The 12,800-nt window shown below is 47.8% G+C and overlaps 1 protein-coding gene across 1 annotated transcript; it reads left to right on the plus strand.

Moving 5' to 3' along the window:
* The first annotated feature begins 6,738 nt into the window (after nt 1-6,738).
* On the plus strand, nt 6,739-10,225 carry LOC138875256 (uncharacterized). The gene is made up of 6 exons (XM_070154079.1): nt 6,739-6,866; nt 6,950-7,016; nt 7,231-7,643; nt 9,145-9,225; nt 9,477-9,594; nt 9,722-10,225. The coding sequence occupies exons 1-6, from the start codon at nt 6,739-6,741 to the stop codon at nt 10,223-10,225; spliced, it is 1,311 nt and encodes a 436-aa protein (XP_070010180.1).
* The last annotated feature ends 2,575 nt before the right edge of the window (nt 10,226-12,800 follow it).

Raw genomic sequence — 12,800 nt, forward strand, 5'->3', positions numbered from 1 at the left:
GAGCGTGATGCTCGGTTGCTTTTGCCCAATGTTGAGGAAAGCGAGGATGAGACCCGCAGGCTGTAACCCCTGGGGGGAGCATAGGTTTTGTCATCTGTATGTAGTATTTTCAAAGCATGTTTGTAGCTGGATGTTGCGTTTCTTGCACGTGTATGAAAGAAAACCTTGCGCCTTTACTCCTTTCGTATCTTTTCCTGTCTTGATTTTTGACCAGGCAAGCTGGTGTTTGTGTTGGTAGTAATCCTCAGAGTAGTGATGTGGCCCCGAGGCGCATTGGACTAGCCCGTAGGCTCTTACGTACTTTCGCTCTTAGGCATACTTAGGCCACCTATTTTGGGCTCAGAGTCGGGCGTCGATTAAGCTTATTTGACATTCGAATGGCCGAATTTTGGGCTGGCAATAGTGGCTCTTATGCTCTTGGTAGATGCAACCTTTTAATGTAAGTGGGCTGGCAATAGTGGCTCTTACTTTTTGTGCCGATGCGGCCTTTTAATGTATGTGGGCTGGCGATAATGGCTCTTATGCCTTGGGCCGACACAGCCTTTTAATGTATATGGGCTGGTGACAATGACTCTTATGCCTTGGGCCGATGGGGGCTTTTGGATCCAATCTTCGAATCGGGTTACGTCTCGAGCTCGTTTTGACCCTCAAGTTTTCAGATTTTAGGCTGGCGACAGTGGCTCTTACGCTCTTGGTCGATGCGACCTTTTGTGTGTGTGGCCTTGAGGCTCATTAGGCTGGTGACTATGGCTCTTACGTGCTTGGTCTATGCGACCTTTTATGTATGCTTTATTTTCCTCTCGTTAAGAACTTTTGAAGTAATTTTTGCCTGGCTCATCGTCAGTTTGGGAAGAACCTCGATTTAGAGCACCTTGCGGCGATGTTCGAGCACCTCGGGAGGTTTGGCTCGGAGGCTGAGTAGCTCGAAGCCTGTGATTTGGAGCTGACATGGTTGAAGCTCTTTGGCCTATGCCGAGGGTAGCTAGTTTAACCGATTCTTTCCGAAGTAGATTTGAAGTAATGGCCTATGATTTTGTATCGACGGTCGGGCATCCCCGAGTCGCGTTAGTTCAGCTTGTACAGCCTTGTGACCGGAGTCACTTGTGATTGGCTGGAGCAATTTTTATCCCGAATGAGATAATTTCGGTATCTATATCGAGGGTATGCCTTTTTAGGGGTCTTACAAGTTTGATATATAGCCGAAACTTTGAGATCGGGTTTATGCCTTTAGTAAGGTCTTACAAGTTTTTCATGCCTTTGAGGTCTTACAGTTTTAGATACTTGATATAAATATTGTTCATGCCTTGTTTGAGGTGTTACAGATATGATCGTTGCCTTATGTAGGTCTTACGAGACCGAGTCTGCCCGCTCGGGGTCTTATGGCCTCGAGTTTTTATTAGTCGATGGAGGTGGAGCTTGACAGCAGTCCCCGAGTCGTTGAGAGTTTCTTAACTCAGGATCCATTTTCTGCAAACTTTACATTGCCTCATCGAGGGCTTATGGTTTGGAGATCCTGACCTTGGGGTCGTGCAATTTTGGAGATATCGGCGCCAGTCCCCGAGTGTTCGGGGCACTTTTGGCCTTGGAGATGTTTCGTGATTTTCATGTTGCCTTATTCAGGGCTTACGAGCTTGGAATCCCGATTCGGAGGTCGTTCATGTATTGAATTGTTGACACCAGTCCCCGAGTGTTCGGGACATTTTCGGCGGAGGAGTCATTTTTACGAAGGTGTTGAGGTTCCTTTGGAGTGTGAGATGCCTTGATAGAAGATATTTTTCTATTATTTGGTACAAAGTACACATGTATTTACCGTCAAGGGCTCCGTCTATACCGACACGGTTCGTTCGGCCGTTTAGCCCGGTACATCGTTTCCTACTGGGACCCATTTTGGTGCTTCTTAGCTTTTCCGAGTGTATGACCCTCCGGAGGAATGCCCCTAGTGTTCGGGGTCAATTGTAAAAGAAGCCTCGAACACTTTTTGAGTCTCTCTTAGGTAGCATGCAGAGGTTGCCTCATTAAAAACCTTGCCGGTAAAACCCTTTTCAGGATAAAAACTCGGTCGAATGAAAAGAGTGCAACAGATGCTTTAAAACCATAAGGTCTTCGAGCTGGGTTAATGCTCTGACTGGTTCGATCGGGCGCCTACACAAGGATTAGTACAAAATATAAAATGAAAAAAGAGATGGTTATACCTTAATATAGAATGTGCTGGCGACGTTTCGAGAAATGATACGTCCTAGTTACCCGAGACGAGGACGCGATACATTCCTTTACTTATTTTGATCGGGTTTAATGGAAGGTGTGGCTTGATTACCCTTTGGCTCTTTTGCGAGCGGAGGTATGATGTCGGTGCCATGTCGTGCACCAAGAAACATCTCCTTTGCCGCATGTTGTTCTCCTTAGACGGTTTGATCCCATCCTTTGTCGGGAATTTCATCATTTGGTGTAGGTGGATGGTACTTCTCTCATGCAATGTATCCACGACCGTCCGAATAAGGTGTTGTACCTTATGTCTCCGTCGATGACATGGAATTTGGCATTTTGGGTCGTGCCGGCCACGGTGAATGGGAGGGTGATTTCTCCTTTTGTTGTTTCACTTGCCATGTTGAATCCATTGAGGACTCGAGTGGCGGGCATGATTTGGTCAAGCAGTTGAGCTGCTCTATCACCCTCGACTTAATAATGTTGGCTGAACTACCTAGATCCACGAGTACATGTTTTATTTGGAAAGAATTTACAAGGAAAAATATTACCAGCGCGTCGCTGTGAGGTTCAAACAAGGTCTCGGTGTCCTCTTCGCTGAATGTGAGGGCATCCTCGGGTATATAACCCTAGGTTCGCTTTTATCTGGTGATGGATATTTTTGTCCTTCTCATCATGGGTTCCTACGGGGCATCGACGCCTCCCAAGATCATGTGGATGACATGTTATGGCTTGTTTATTTCGTTCTTCTTGGCCGCTTCGCTTTCTCGGAACTGATTTTTGGTCCGATCGCTGAGGAATTCTTGGAGGTGACCTTTGTTAAGTATTCGAGCTACCTATTCTCAAAGTTGGAGGCAATCATCGGTCTTGTGGTCGTGTGTGTTGTGAAACTCGAACACTAAGTTATGATTTCTGTGTGAAGGATCCGATTGTACAAGCCTGGGCCACCTGGCATCTCTGATTTTACCGATGACGAACAAGATGTCCGATATATCAACATTGAAGTTGTATTCTGATAAGTGAGGTGCCCCCATTGGTCCTACATTCCTATCGAATCTGGCCCAGTTGATGAGTCCCGAGGATCCTGTCCTCAGTCTATTCTTCGATCATTGCAAGGTGGGTTACGCTTCGGGGCGTTCCTCTTGTCTTCAGCGTATAGTTGATACCTTTCTTTGTTTGGCTTTGGTTCCTTCTTCGGAAGCCTGGTTGGGTATACTGAGCCCGAGGAGGCTCCCAACTGGTTATCTTCAGCCCTGAGCTTCTACTGGTATCGGTTGTGGACGTCCGACCACGTCACAGCGGGATATTCGATCAAATTCTGCTTCAACTATTTTGAAGCCACCGAGCTTCGTTCATTCAGAACTTGAGTGAAATCCTGCATTGCCCACTCATCGTAGACTGGCGGTAGTTCCATCCGTTCCATTTGAAAGCGAGGTACGAATTCTCGCAGCATCTCGTTCTGCACTTGCTTAATTTTGAAAATGTCGGATTTCCTTGTTGCTACTTTGATGGCACCGACATATGCCTTTATGAAGGAGTCTGCTATCATGGCGAATGAGTCTATGGAGTTAGGAGCTAAGTTGTGATACCACATTATGGCTTCGAGAGTGTTTCCCTGAACTTTTTCAGTAATATGGACTCGATCTCGCCATTGTTTATATCGTTGCCCTTTACTGCGCAAGTATAGGCAATAACGTGTTCATTGGGGTCTGAGGTCCCGTTGTACTTTGGGAGTTTCGGCATTCTGAACTTCTTCGGAATGGGTTTCGGGGACGCTTCCTCGTGGAACGGCCTTTGTATGAACCTCTCTGAATCCATACCTTTCAGGACGGGGGGTGCGCCCGGAATTTGGTCGACCCTGGAGTTGTAGGTTTCGACCTTTTTGTCGTTGGCTTCTATCATTTTCTTGCCTGATTTGATCCTTTTGGTGAGGTCCTTGGGCATTTTTATGATGACAGGTGTTTACCGTGAAAATAGTAACAGCAATTAAATTTGTAAATGGGATTCTAAAAATACGTGATCTATTCCCGAGCTAGTTGTTAGAGTTGTTGATGCTAATAAAATGGAGTTTAATAATGAAATGCAAGCTAAAACGAGATAGTAATCGAACCGAAGGGCCTGCTGCCCGGGTATAGGTCTGGTCAATGGGGGACCTCGGGGTCGGTGTTAGGGTCGAGTTTGAGCTATTGGGGATAATCGGGAATGGAATAACAACTAAGGATATAATTAAACAAGGCTCTTTACGGCCAATACTGAGCTATATAATGAAGAACAAGTAAGAGAACGATGGATAAAGGTGGGCCTCGGGCCAGTGAGAACAAGCAAGTTAGAAAGAAAACAAAGAGAGAGAGAGAGAGAGAGAGAGAGAGAGAGAGAGATTATTGCACTCGTGGAGAAAATGGAGCAACAACAGCCCTTTACAAAGTGGCATGGATTCCCCTTATATAGGAGAGGGAATACCATATAGTAAAAAGTGTATTAAATGTAAAGACATGGGGATGGGATGGCGAGGCATGGTACTAGTGTCTATTGGCTCTAGCCGCTTGCCTCGGGAATCCCCCATCTCCGGAACCTTCGTTGGGTCGCGGACAGATTCCTTATCCTCGAAATCTCTGCTAGGTCACGGATGATCCTCGAGGGAGGGAGCTCGATCGTAATCCTACAATCTCGAGATGCTGACATGACTTCCCGAATGTACCTTAATGGCGGGAAATAGACCCCTCTGATTTCACCGCATACAGATAGTCTCCGCATTTCCTAGAACGAAGTAATAGGAAACGCTATTGAATCGTCGTCTCAAGGCCATTATTGCTATTACGTCAACCGTCTAAGAGCATTATAAATGTCATGCCCCCGAGAACCGTGCAGGGCTGCCGTTAGATGCGGTAATCGAGAAACCCACGAACTGCCATCGGCTCGTCTCTTCTGCTTCCCTAACGATTCCTATAAATGCATCGGTTGCTAGATACTTCCCATCTTCTCCCTTCTTACAAGCCTGCGAGTCAGAATTCTGTTATTTGACACACTTTCCTCTTTTCACAGAAGGGGTTTTACTATTGTACATGGCTAGGACTTCTAGGACGGTTCCCCGACGGAACGACACTACATCGTAGTCCCGATTACCTGTGGGAGAGAACAGATCGGTTCCCACTTTAGAACAATGTACCCCACCTGATCTTGACACGTCGAAGGATTTTGACATCGAGACTCCCTCGTCTATGTCGGGCCGGTGTGAGCATGTGTCTCGATACGTTAGCATCATGACCGATGTTAGCAAGGTGAAGGAGGACTGTCGATAGAGCAAGGTAGTGGAGGTAGAGATTCCCAGCCCCAACGATAATATTACCGACTTCAAGGGTGGCTTCCTTTATATATACACTTACCCATTCACCCTGGGCCCTGATAAATCCATCGAATCTCCTCCCTTGGAAATCGACCCGGATATTCTTGACTTCTGTGCCCGATACCAGGTGACACTTGGTCAGAGCTATCCATCCTTTTGGAGGATAGTGTTAATGCTTAGACATTTCACCGAAGGGGTTGAAGGTGAGGTTTTTACCCTTAACCATCTGATCAGATTGTACCACCCTCGGCTGTATCGAGGCTTAATCAAGCTCCGCCACCGGTCCAAAAAAATCTTTTTTCATGAGTGTTGATGAGGGGAAAGACCGAGGATGGATGAGCAGGTTTATCCGAGTGAGGACCTCGGACATCATTTTGGCCTGGAGAATGCCCTTTCCGGAGCGTTGGAACGCCCGACGTAAGGGATTTTCCCTCTAACCGCTTTTCGACTACTTTTTCATTCGTCATAATAACCTTTATGTGCTTTCTGCAGCCGTTGCTTGGCATCCGGAGGTGGTCCCAGATTTGTCGGGATAGATCAGGCGTTTGAGCGAGAAGTTCTCGTACTGCGTTGGGTCTTGGACCATCCTGGCTAAGGAGCGTTGGGTGGCCAAGAATCATGGTGAGGTTCCTTCACCCCTTGTGCTTCGCATTTCGTGTTTCCTTCTGAGCCCTTAGCGAAAACGTATCGCGGTTATTGTGCTGGTGCATGTCTTGGCGAGAATATGCAGATGAGGCCGCCCCTGACGGTGAAGCAGAGGCCTTGGAGCCTGGTATGAACAAGAAAAGGAAAAGTAGGGCAGTCGTTGCCCGACCTGATGGGACTGCTGCTCTAACCTCCAGCTCGAATCCTGATATCGAAGGGGAGGACGATAATGGAGGTCCGTTGAGGAGGAGAACAAGGTCCAGTGTGAGAGATTTGCAGGCGCCCCAATCGGAGGCTGCTGAGTCCGGAACGGCTGGCTCCGATCAGGCTGGTGAGCCGAGGGTCCTTAAAGAGGATGTTGATGTAGCTTCGAATCGTATGGATGGATTCGATGTAGCTTCTTCTAGGAGGACCGTTGGCATTGATCTTGAGGGATCGGAGCTCAGTTCCTTCCAGGAACGTGGGTTGCCACTTGGAGAAATCGGCGAATCGAACGACTTATTTCGAACTTTCCAGTTTCATCAGGGGAGCTGAGGGATGCCGAAAGGATGATCGGCCTCACAGGTGAGACTCTTCCCAAAGGGGGAGATTTTATTGCCAACATTTTTGATGGCGTAATAGACAGGGTTGATCTCGATATTTCTGGCGCCGTTAAAGTGGCGGAGAAGTCCATGCAGTAGGTGATAGTTTTCCTTCGCGTGTTTCTTTTCGTTCTCAGGCGTTATTCATTGTCTTTCTAACTTTCCCATTGTGCCGCAGTGTAAGGAGATGTATGACCATGCCATTCTTCGGCTCCGCGGGGAACTTTTTTGCCACAAAAAAGAGCGTAAGAAAATTACTTCGAAGCTACAGGACTCGGAGGCTCACTTTGCCCGGGGAGATAAAGAGTTGGGAGAACTTCGGGCCGCTTTAGAGGTGGCTTTCCGGGAGAAGGCCGCTCTTGCTACTTAGGTACTCTGCCTCGCACATACCCGCCCTTTTACCTCGTATTCACACATGTTTTGGATTCATATATTCATCGACTTGCCCTTGTCCCATAGGTCGAGCAGAGTGACTCACGGATTAGTCAGTTGAAAGCGGAGATCTCCGGGATGAAAGAGCAAAACAAGATTGTGGTCGGGGAATTGGTGACATCTCGAGATCTTCTCACGGACACTCGCAGGGAGATTGTTACTTTGGCCGCGGCTAAGTCTGAAGCCGAACAAGATGTTGCCACTTATAAGGAGGATGCGACCACAGCGCATACAATGGTTCGTGACATATCCATGGCAGCTGAGCAGAGACTAATTCGAGTTGTCGAGCATGCCAAAGCGGAGGAGAAGAGGGAGAACCTGGAAGAACTCGAGGCTAGAGGTTTCGAGTTGGCTGCCGATCTGCAGGACGCTCATGCGGCAGAGGGAAGATTGGCGCTCTGGATTGCCCCTGATAAGGGTGAAAATGATAGTGGCGAGGAGTAGTCTCCGAGCCCTTTTTGTATGCCTTCCTTTTTGCTTCATGTGTTCCCCTCCCACTCAGGAAACAAATAGTGTAAAGACGTTTTTTCTCTTTGCCAATGTATAAAAGGAGCTTTTATTCTGTTAGACCTTCTCCCTGCCTTTTTTCTTTTATGTTCCGGTATCGGCCTTTCGGGGCCTTTTTATGGGACAGACTTGGGGCCCCGAGGTTAAATCGATAGCTCCTCCCGAACTGATATTTATGATGTCAAGGATCTCCCAAGGTCCCTCAGTTTTATGAGTTATGTGGGAGCCTAGAATGATTTTGCTAGTGCACTCCCCAAATAGAAGGTTAATGCGGCCAGAATTAATTGGCCCTCTTGGGCAAACGAGAAGTTGTCGCTTAGCCTCTATATATTTGCTCATCCGCCCCCTTAAGCGACGATTTTGCAGTTCTTGATAAGCCTATCTTCTCTGCAAAGCCCGGTGCTTTGTGTTATTCCTTCTACTTCCCTGCTTCAGAAAGTTTTTGCCTAGATCCTCATCTTCTTCCCCTTATTCTGCTATAATCATGGTCGCCGCTTCGACGCCTGATCCTCGGACGAAGGGGAGTCCCTGCTGTGCTCCGACTTTGGTCTGTACCAGCGGCTTGCCCCCGATATTGGGAGAGCAAGACTCGGGTTGCCCTACCTCGAAGAGGGCTGTCACACCGGGGAGGCCTCAAAATGTTCCGAGCCATCGAGAGCACGTGTCGAGGATTATTTCATCGGTGAGGGAGGAAAACCTCGAGATGATCAGGAAAGAATGCGGATGGGGGGAAGGTGTAATTTTTTGAGCACCTTCCCCCGAGGAGAGTGTCATCACATACGTTGAGGGGTTCTTGTGTGTGTATATTCATGTTCTTGCGTCAGGTTCCCCGGACCGGGTCGTGCTTGATTTCTATAGAAGATATCAAGTAACGTTGGCGCAGGTTCATCCCTTTCTTTGGAGTATAGTGCAGTTGATGAGATATTTTGCTGACAAGGCCGGGATAGAATTCACCCTCAGCCATCTTGTGAGGTTGTATCGGCCATTACGCTATCGGGGCATGATTGCTCTTCAGCATAGATCGACCCGAGCTCATGTGATCGGCAGCGAGGAGGATGAGGACCCCGGATGGATGAATCGGTTCGTTCGAATCCGGATGACCGATGTTATCCTTGGAGAATTTTTTCCTTTCCTTGAGAAATGGAACTTCACACGTAAAAGCTTCGTGTGAACTGTCTTTATCTCAACATGGGGTTGGCCCCATAACGATATCTTTCTATTCTTTGTTTAAAGCAACTCATTGGTTGCCCAGCGAGGTCCCTGATTTAGCCTAATGGTCTCGTAAGCTAGCATCTTGCTCGACTTACGATAGGCGCCGGTGGCGAGATCTATCAAAAGGGAGATGGGAGGCGAAGCGTCATAGTAGGTGCCTGGCATTCTGCCCCCTAAGAGGTGGCTTCCTTCTTGTTGGCTCATCTGATTTATCTGCTGCAGGTACTGGGAGTCCTTTCGAAGTGAGGCCGAGTTCCCTGAGCGAGAAGGAGAGATTGTTGGCCCCGGGTTCAAGGAGCGCCGGTAAAAGGAAAGATGCCCCGGGGTGTGAGAAGGCTTGTGGTGAGGCGCCTTCTTCACAGCGGTTAAGGGGAAGTGATTAGGCCGACCGGCAACCTTCCGGGGTTGGTACATCGTCGGACATTGCTTTGACCTTCGGCGAGGCTTAATGCTTTGGCCTTATGGTGAGTTTTGGCCGCTATAAGGATATTCTAGCCTTGCGCTCCTCTCTTTTCTTTTTATTTACCTGGCTTTCTTTCTCATGTTTTTGATAGGCTTAAAGCCGAAATGCTTCGTTGTAAGGCCCCGTTGCGGGATGCTCGAGATAGGGAGAAATCCCTCAAACTTCTTTGTGCGGCAAAGGAAAGTGAGTTCGTCTCTTTACGGCGTGAGGTGGACCGGAGTCGGGCCCAAGAGGCCCTCTTGAACAGGTATCCTACATCTCGTGCTGGCCTGCATTCCCTTTTTGTCTCGTCGTTTTGACATGTTGCTGTTTTAGTTGAAGGATAAGGCGGATTAGCTGGAACAACTCTGGGGCGAGGTTGGAAGAGCCAAACGTGAATTCACCGAGCTGCAGGCGCATGTGAATGCCCATTCTGAGGCCAAAGAGAGGGCTCAGGCCGGGGCTTCCACTCTTGAGGCGCAAATCCAGGCCGCCCGAGCGAATGATTCTGCTTGGGCGAATATGATCGTGAGACTCTCATCTGAGCTTTCAAGGGCGAAAATCGAGGTGGTGAATGTCCGAGCCGAGGTTGTGATGAACAACACCAGGGCAGGACAGAAAATGGCGGCTTATTCAAGAAACGTTGCCACTGCTAAAGTTAAGCTGAAGAAGACCCTCGTTCGTGCAAACAATAGCAAGGAGTACGTGAGGTGTAGATCCCGGAGGGAAATCCTTGAGGAGATTCATGCCAGGGGCTTTGATCTCTCGGGGGAGATCGAGCAAGCCAAAGGAGAGGAGTATTATGCCAAGTTCCTACTGTCCGATGTTGAGGACGATGAGGAGGAGACCGCCAGCCTATAATTGCCAGAAAAAAGCAGAATGACTATTCCCTGCCTTCTTTGTTGTGTATATATATATCTTTCATTATATGACGTAGGTTGAGATTGCGCTTCGTTGTCAATATGTAGAAATAAGAGGGGGAACCCCGCAACTTGTATCTTCAATATTTCTGCTCATTAGAATTTCAATTGGATCGATTCGACCCCGGATTTGCCCTTAGGCTTGCGTGCTTTAACCGTCTTTGGGTTCAGTCTCCGAGTTGGGATCTGACTCGAGCTTAATTTAACCTCAAGTTTTGCATTTGTTCGGGCTGGCGATTATGGTTTTTATTTCTTTCCCTTGGGCATTTGTTGTTTCGACTTTTTTGGGTCCATTCTCCGAGTCGCGTTGTAATTCGAGCTTTAATTGACCCTTAAGTTTTTTCGATCTTCAAACCAGCGATAGTGGCCCTTATACTGTTTGTTCGTTGAGACCTTTTGATATGCGGCCCTGAGGCTTGTATAGTTAACTATTTTGGATCCGGTCTCTGAATCGGGTTACGACTCGAGCTCACTTTAATTCTCAAGTTTTCAATTTTCAAGCTGGCGACAATGGCTCTTACGCTGTTTAGTCGTAGAGAACTTTTAGTGTGCGGCCCGTAGGCTCGTTTTTGCTGGAAACAATGGCTCTTTCGCTGTTTTGCCCGTGGGCTTTTTGTAGGCTTTGTTTTTCGCTCGTTAAGGTCTTTTGAAATAGTTTTGCATGACCTGTCGTTGATCTGGAAGAACCTCGACTTCAAGTCATTATCTGCGATGTTTTGAGCACCTCGAAAGGTTCATAGTTCGTAGGCTGAGTAGGTCGAAGCCTTGTGATTTGGAGCTGACATGGTCAAAGCTCATTTTTGCCTCTTGAGGGAAGCCTATTTTAACCGGTTCTTTCTGAAGTATATTCAAAGTAGTGGCTTGCGATTTTGTTTAGCTATGGTCGGGCGTCCCCGAGGCACGTTAATTTGGTTGTATTAGCCGTTTTGACCGTAGTCATATGTGTTTGGCCGGAGCCATTTTTGATCCCGAGTGATAGTTTAGGCGTCTACACCGAGGGTATGCCCTTTCAGGATTCTTACAAATGCGATGTATAGCCTGAACTTCCGAATTTTTATGCCTGTTGAGGTCTTACAATTTGTCATGCATGTTGAGGTCTTACAGTTTTTGTTGTAATGTGGAATAGATCTGGTTACGCCGAGTCTGCCCGCTAGGGGTCTTACAGTTTTAGGTTTTCCAGTGCATGGCGATTAATGACAGTCTCTGAGTCATTGAGTTTGTTTAAGCTTGAAGACCGCTTCTTGTGAGCCCGAAGTTGGCTTATAGGGGCTTTATGAGCCCGGGGTTCCGACCCTGGGGTCGTGCGGGTGCTGAATTACTGACTCTAAGTCTCCAAGTATTTTGAGACGTGTTTGGTGGAGAAACCTTCGTCGTGAGCATGTTGAAATCCCCCTTTCTGGAGTATGAGATGCTGAAATATATTCTTTATTGCTTGGCATAGATATATGCTGTAAATACATGCCGTTTTGTTGTTGCGAGCTCGGCTCCTTGGACCGTTAGGTCCGGTGCATTATTCCCTATTGGGGGCTTCGTTCGTCATTTTCCGGCATAGGGCCGGTTGTAAAGAAAGTCCCATATGCTTAGCTGAATCCTTCTTGGGAAGTGCATCGATGTTGCCTCATTAAATACCCTTACCGGTAAAAAACCCGTTCCGGGATAAAAAAATCCGATCAAAGAAAAAGAGTGCAACGAACGTTCTGAAGCCTTGGAATCTTCGAGCCGGGGCGCCATCCTGATTACCTTGGTTGTTGTGCTGCACAAGAGTAACCGTGAAGTAGAAGATGGGAAGAGGGATGGGCGCTTATAACTTGGTGGAGACGACGTTTCTCGAGTTCTGGCACCTATTTAGCTGTTGCTAAGTGGTCTTTTATTTGAACGCATTCGGGGCGATCGTCAAAAAATCGTGTGGACAATGTGTTGAGGCTCGTCTGTTTTGTTTCCTTTTGCCATTTCTCCTTCTCGCGATTGATTTTTAGCCCGACTGCTGAGAAGTTCCCGAAGGTGCCCGTTGCCGAGCAATCGGGCCACTTCCTCTCGGAGCTGCCTGCAATATTTGGTTCGATGGCCGTGCGAGTTGTGAAACTCGCAAATCAAATTGTAGTTTATGTGGGAAGGATCCGAATGTAACGGTCTGGGTCATTTGGCGTCTCTGATCTTGCTAATGGCGAACACAATGTCTGACACATAGACATTGAAGCTATACTCTAATAGGCGGGGCGCCCCCATCGGCCCTGTGTATCCGTCGAAGCCACCCCCGATTGAGGTGTCGCCGAGGGTTTTGTCCTTGGTTTATTGGTCGGCCATTGCGGGGTGGCTTACGCATTGAAGCGTTTCTCCTGTCATCGGGGTATGGCTGGTACCTTTCTTTATTCAATCTTGACTCCTTCGCCAAAATCCTGCTTGGGTATACTGAACCCGAAGGGGATCCCAGCTGGTCGTCCTCAACCCTGATCTTTGACTGGTATAGGTTGCGAACGTCGGACCAGGTTATGATGGGATACTCGATCAAATTCTCT

This window comes from Nicotiana sylvestris, chromosome 8, assembly GCF_000393655.2.
Source record: "Nicotiana sylvestris chromosome 8, ASM39365v2, whole genome shotgun sequence".
Taxonomy (NCBI): domain Eukaryota; kingdom Viridiplantae; phylum Streptophyta; class Magnoliopsida; order Solanales; family Solanaceae; genus Nicotiana; species Nicotiana sylvestris.

Coding starts and splice junctions, on each gene's coding strand:
- LOC138875256 (XM_070154079.1), top strand. CDS start 6,739: ATGATCGGCCTCACAGGTGAGACTCTTCCCAAAGGGGGAGATTTTATT. Junction 7,644..9,144: donor GAAAATGATAGTGGCGAGGA/GTAGTCTCCGAG, acceptor TATCTGCTGCAG/GTACTGGGAGTCCTTTCGAA. Junction 9,595..9,721: donor TCGTCTCTTTACGGCGTGAG/GTGGACCGGAGT, acceptor AAGGCGGATTAG/CTGGAACAACTCTGGGGCGA.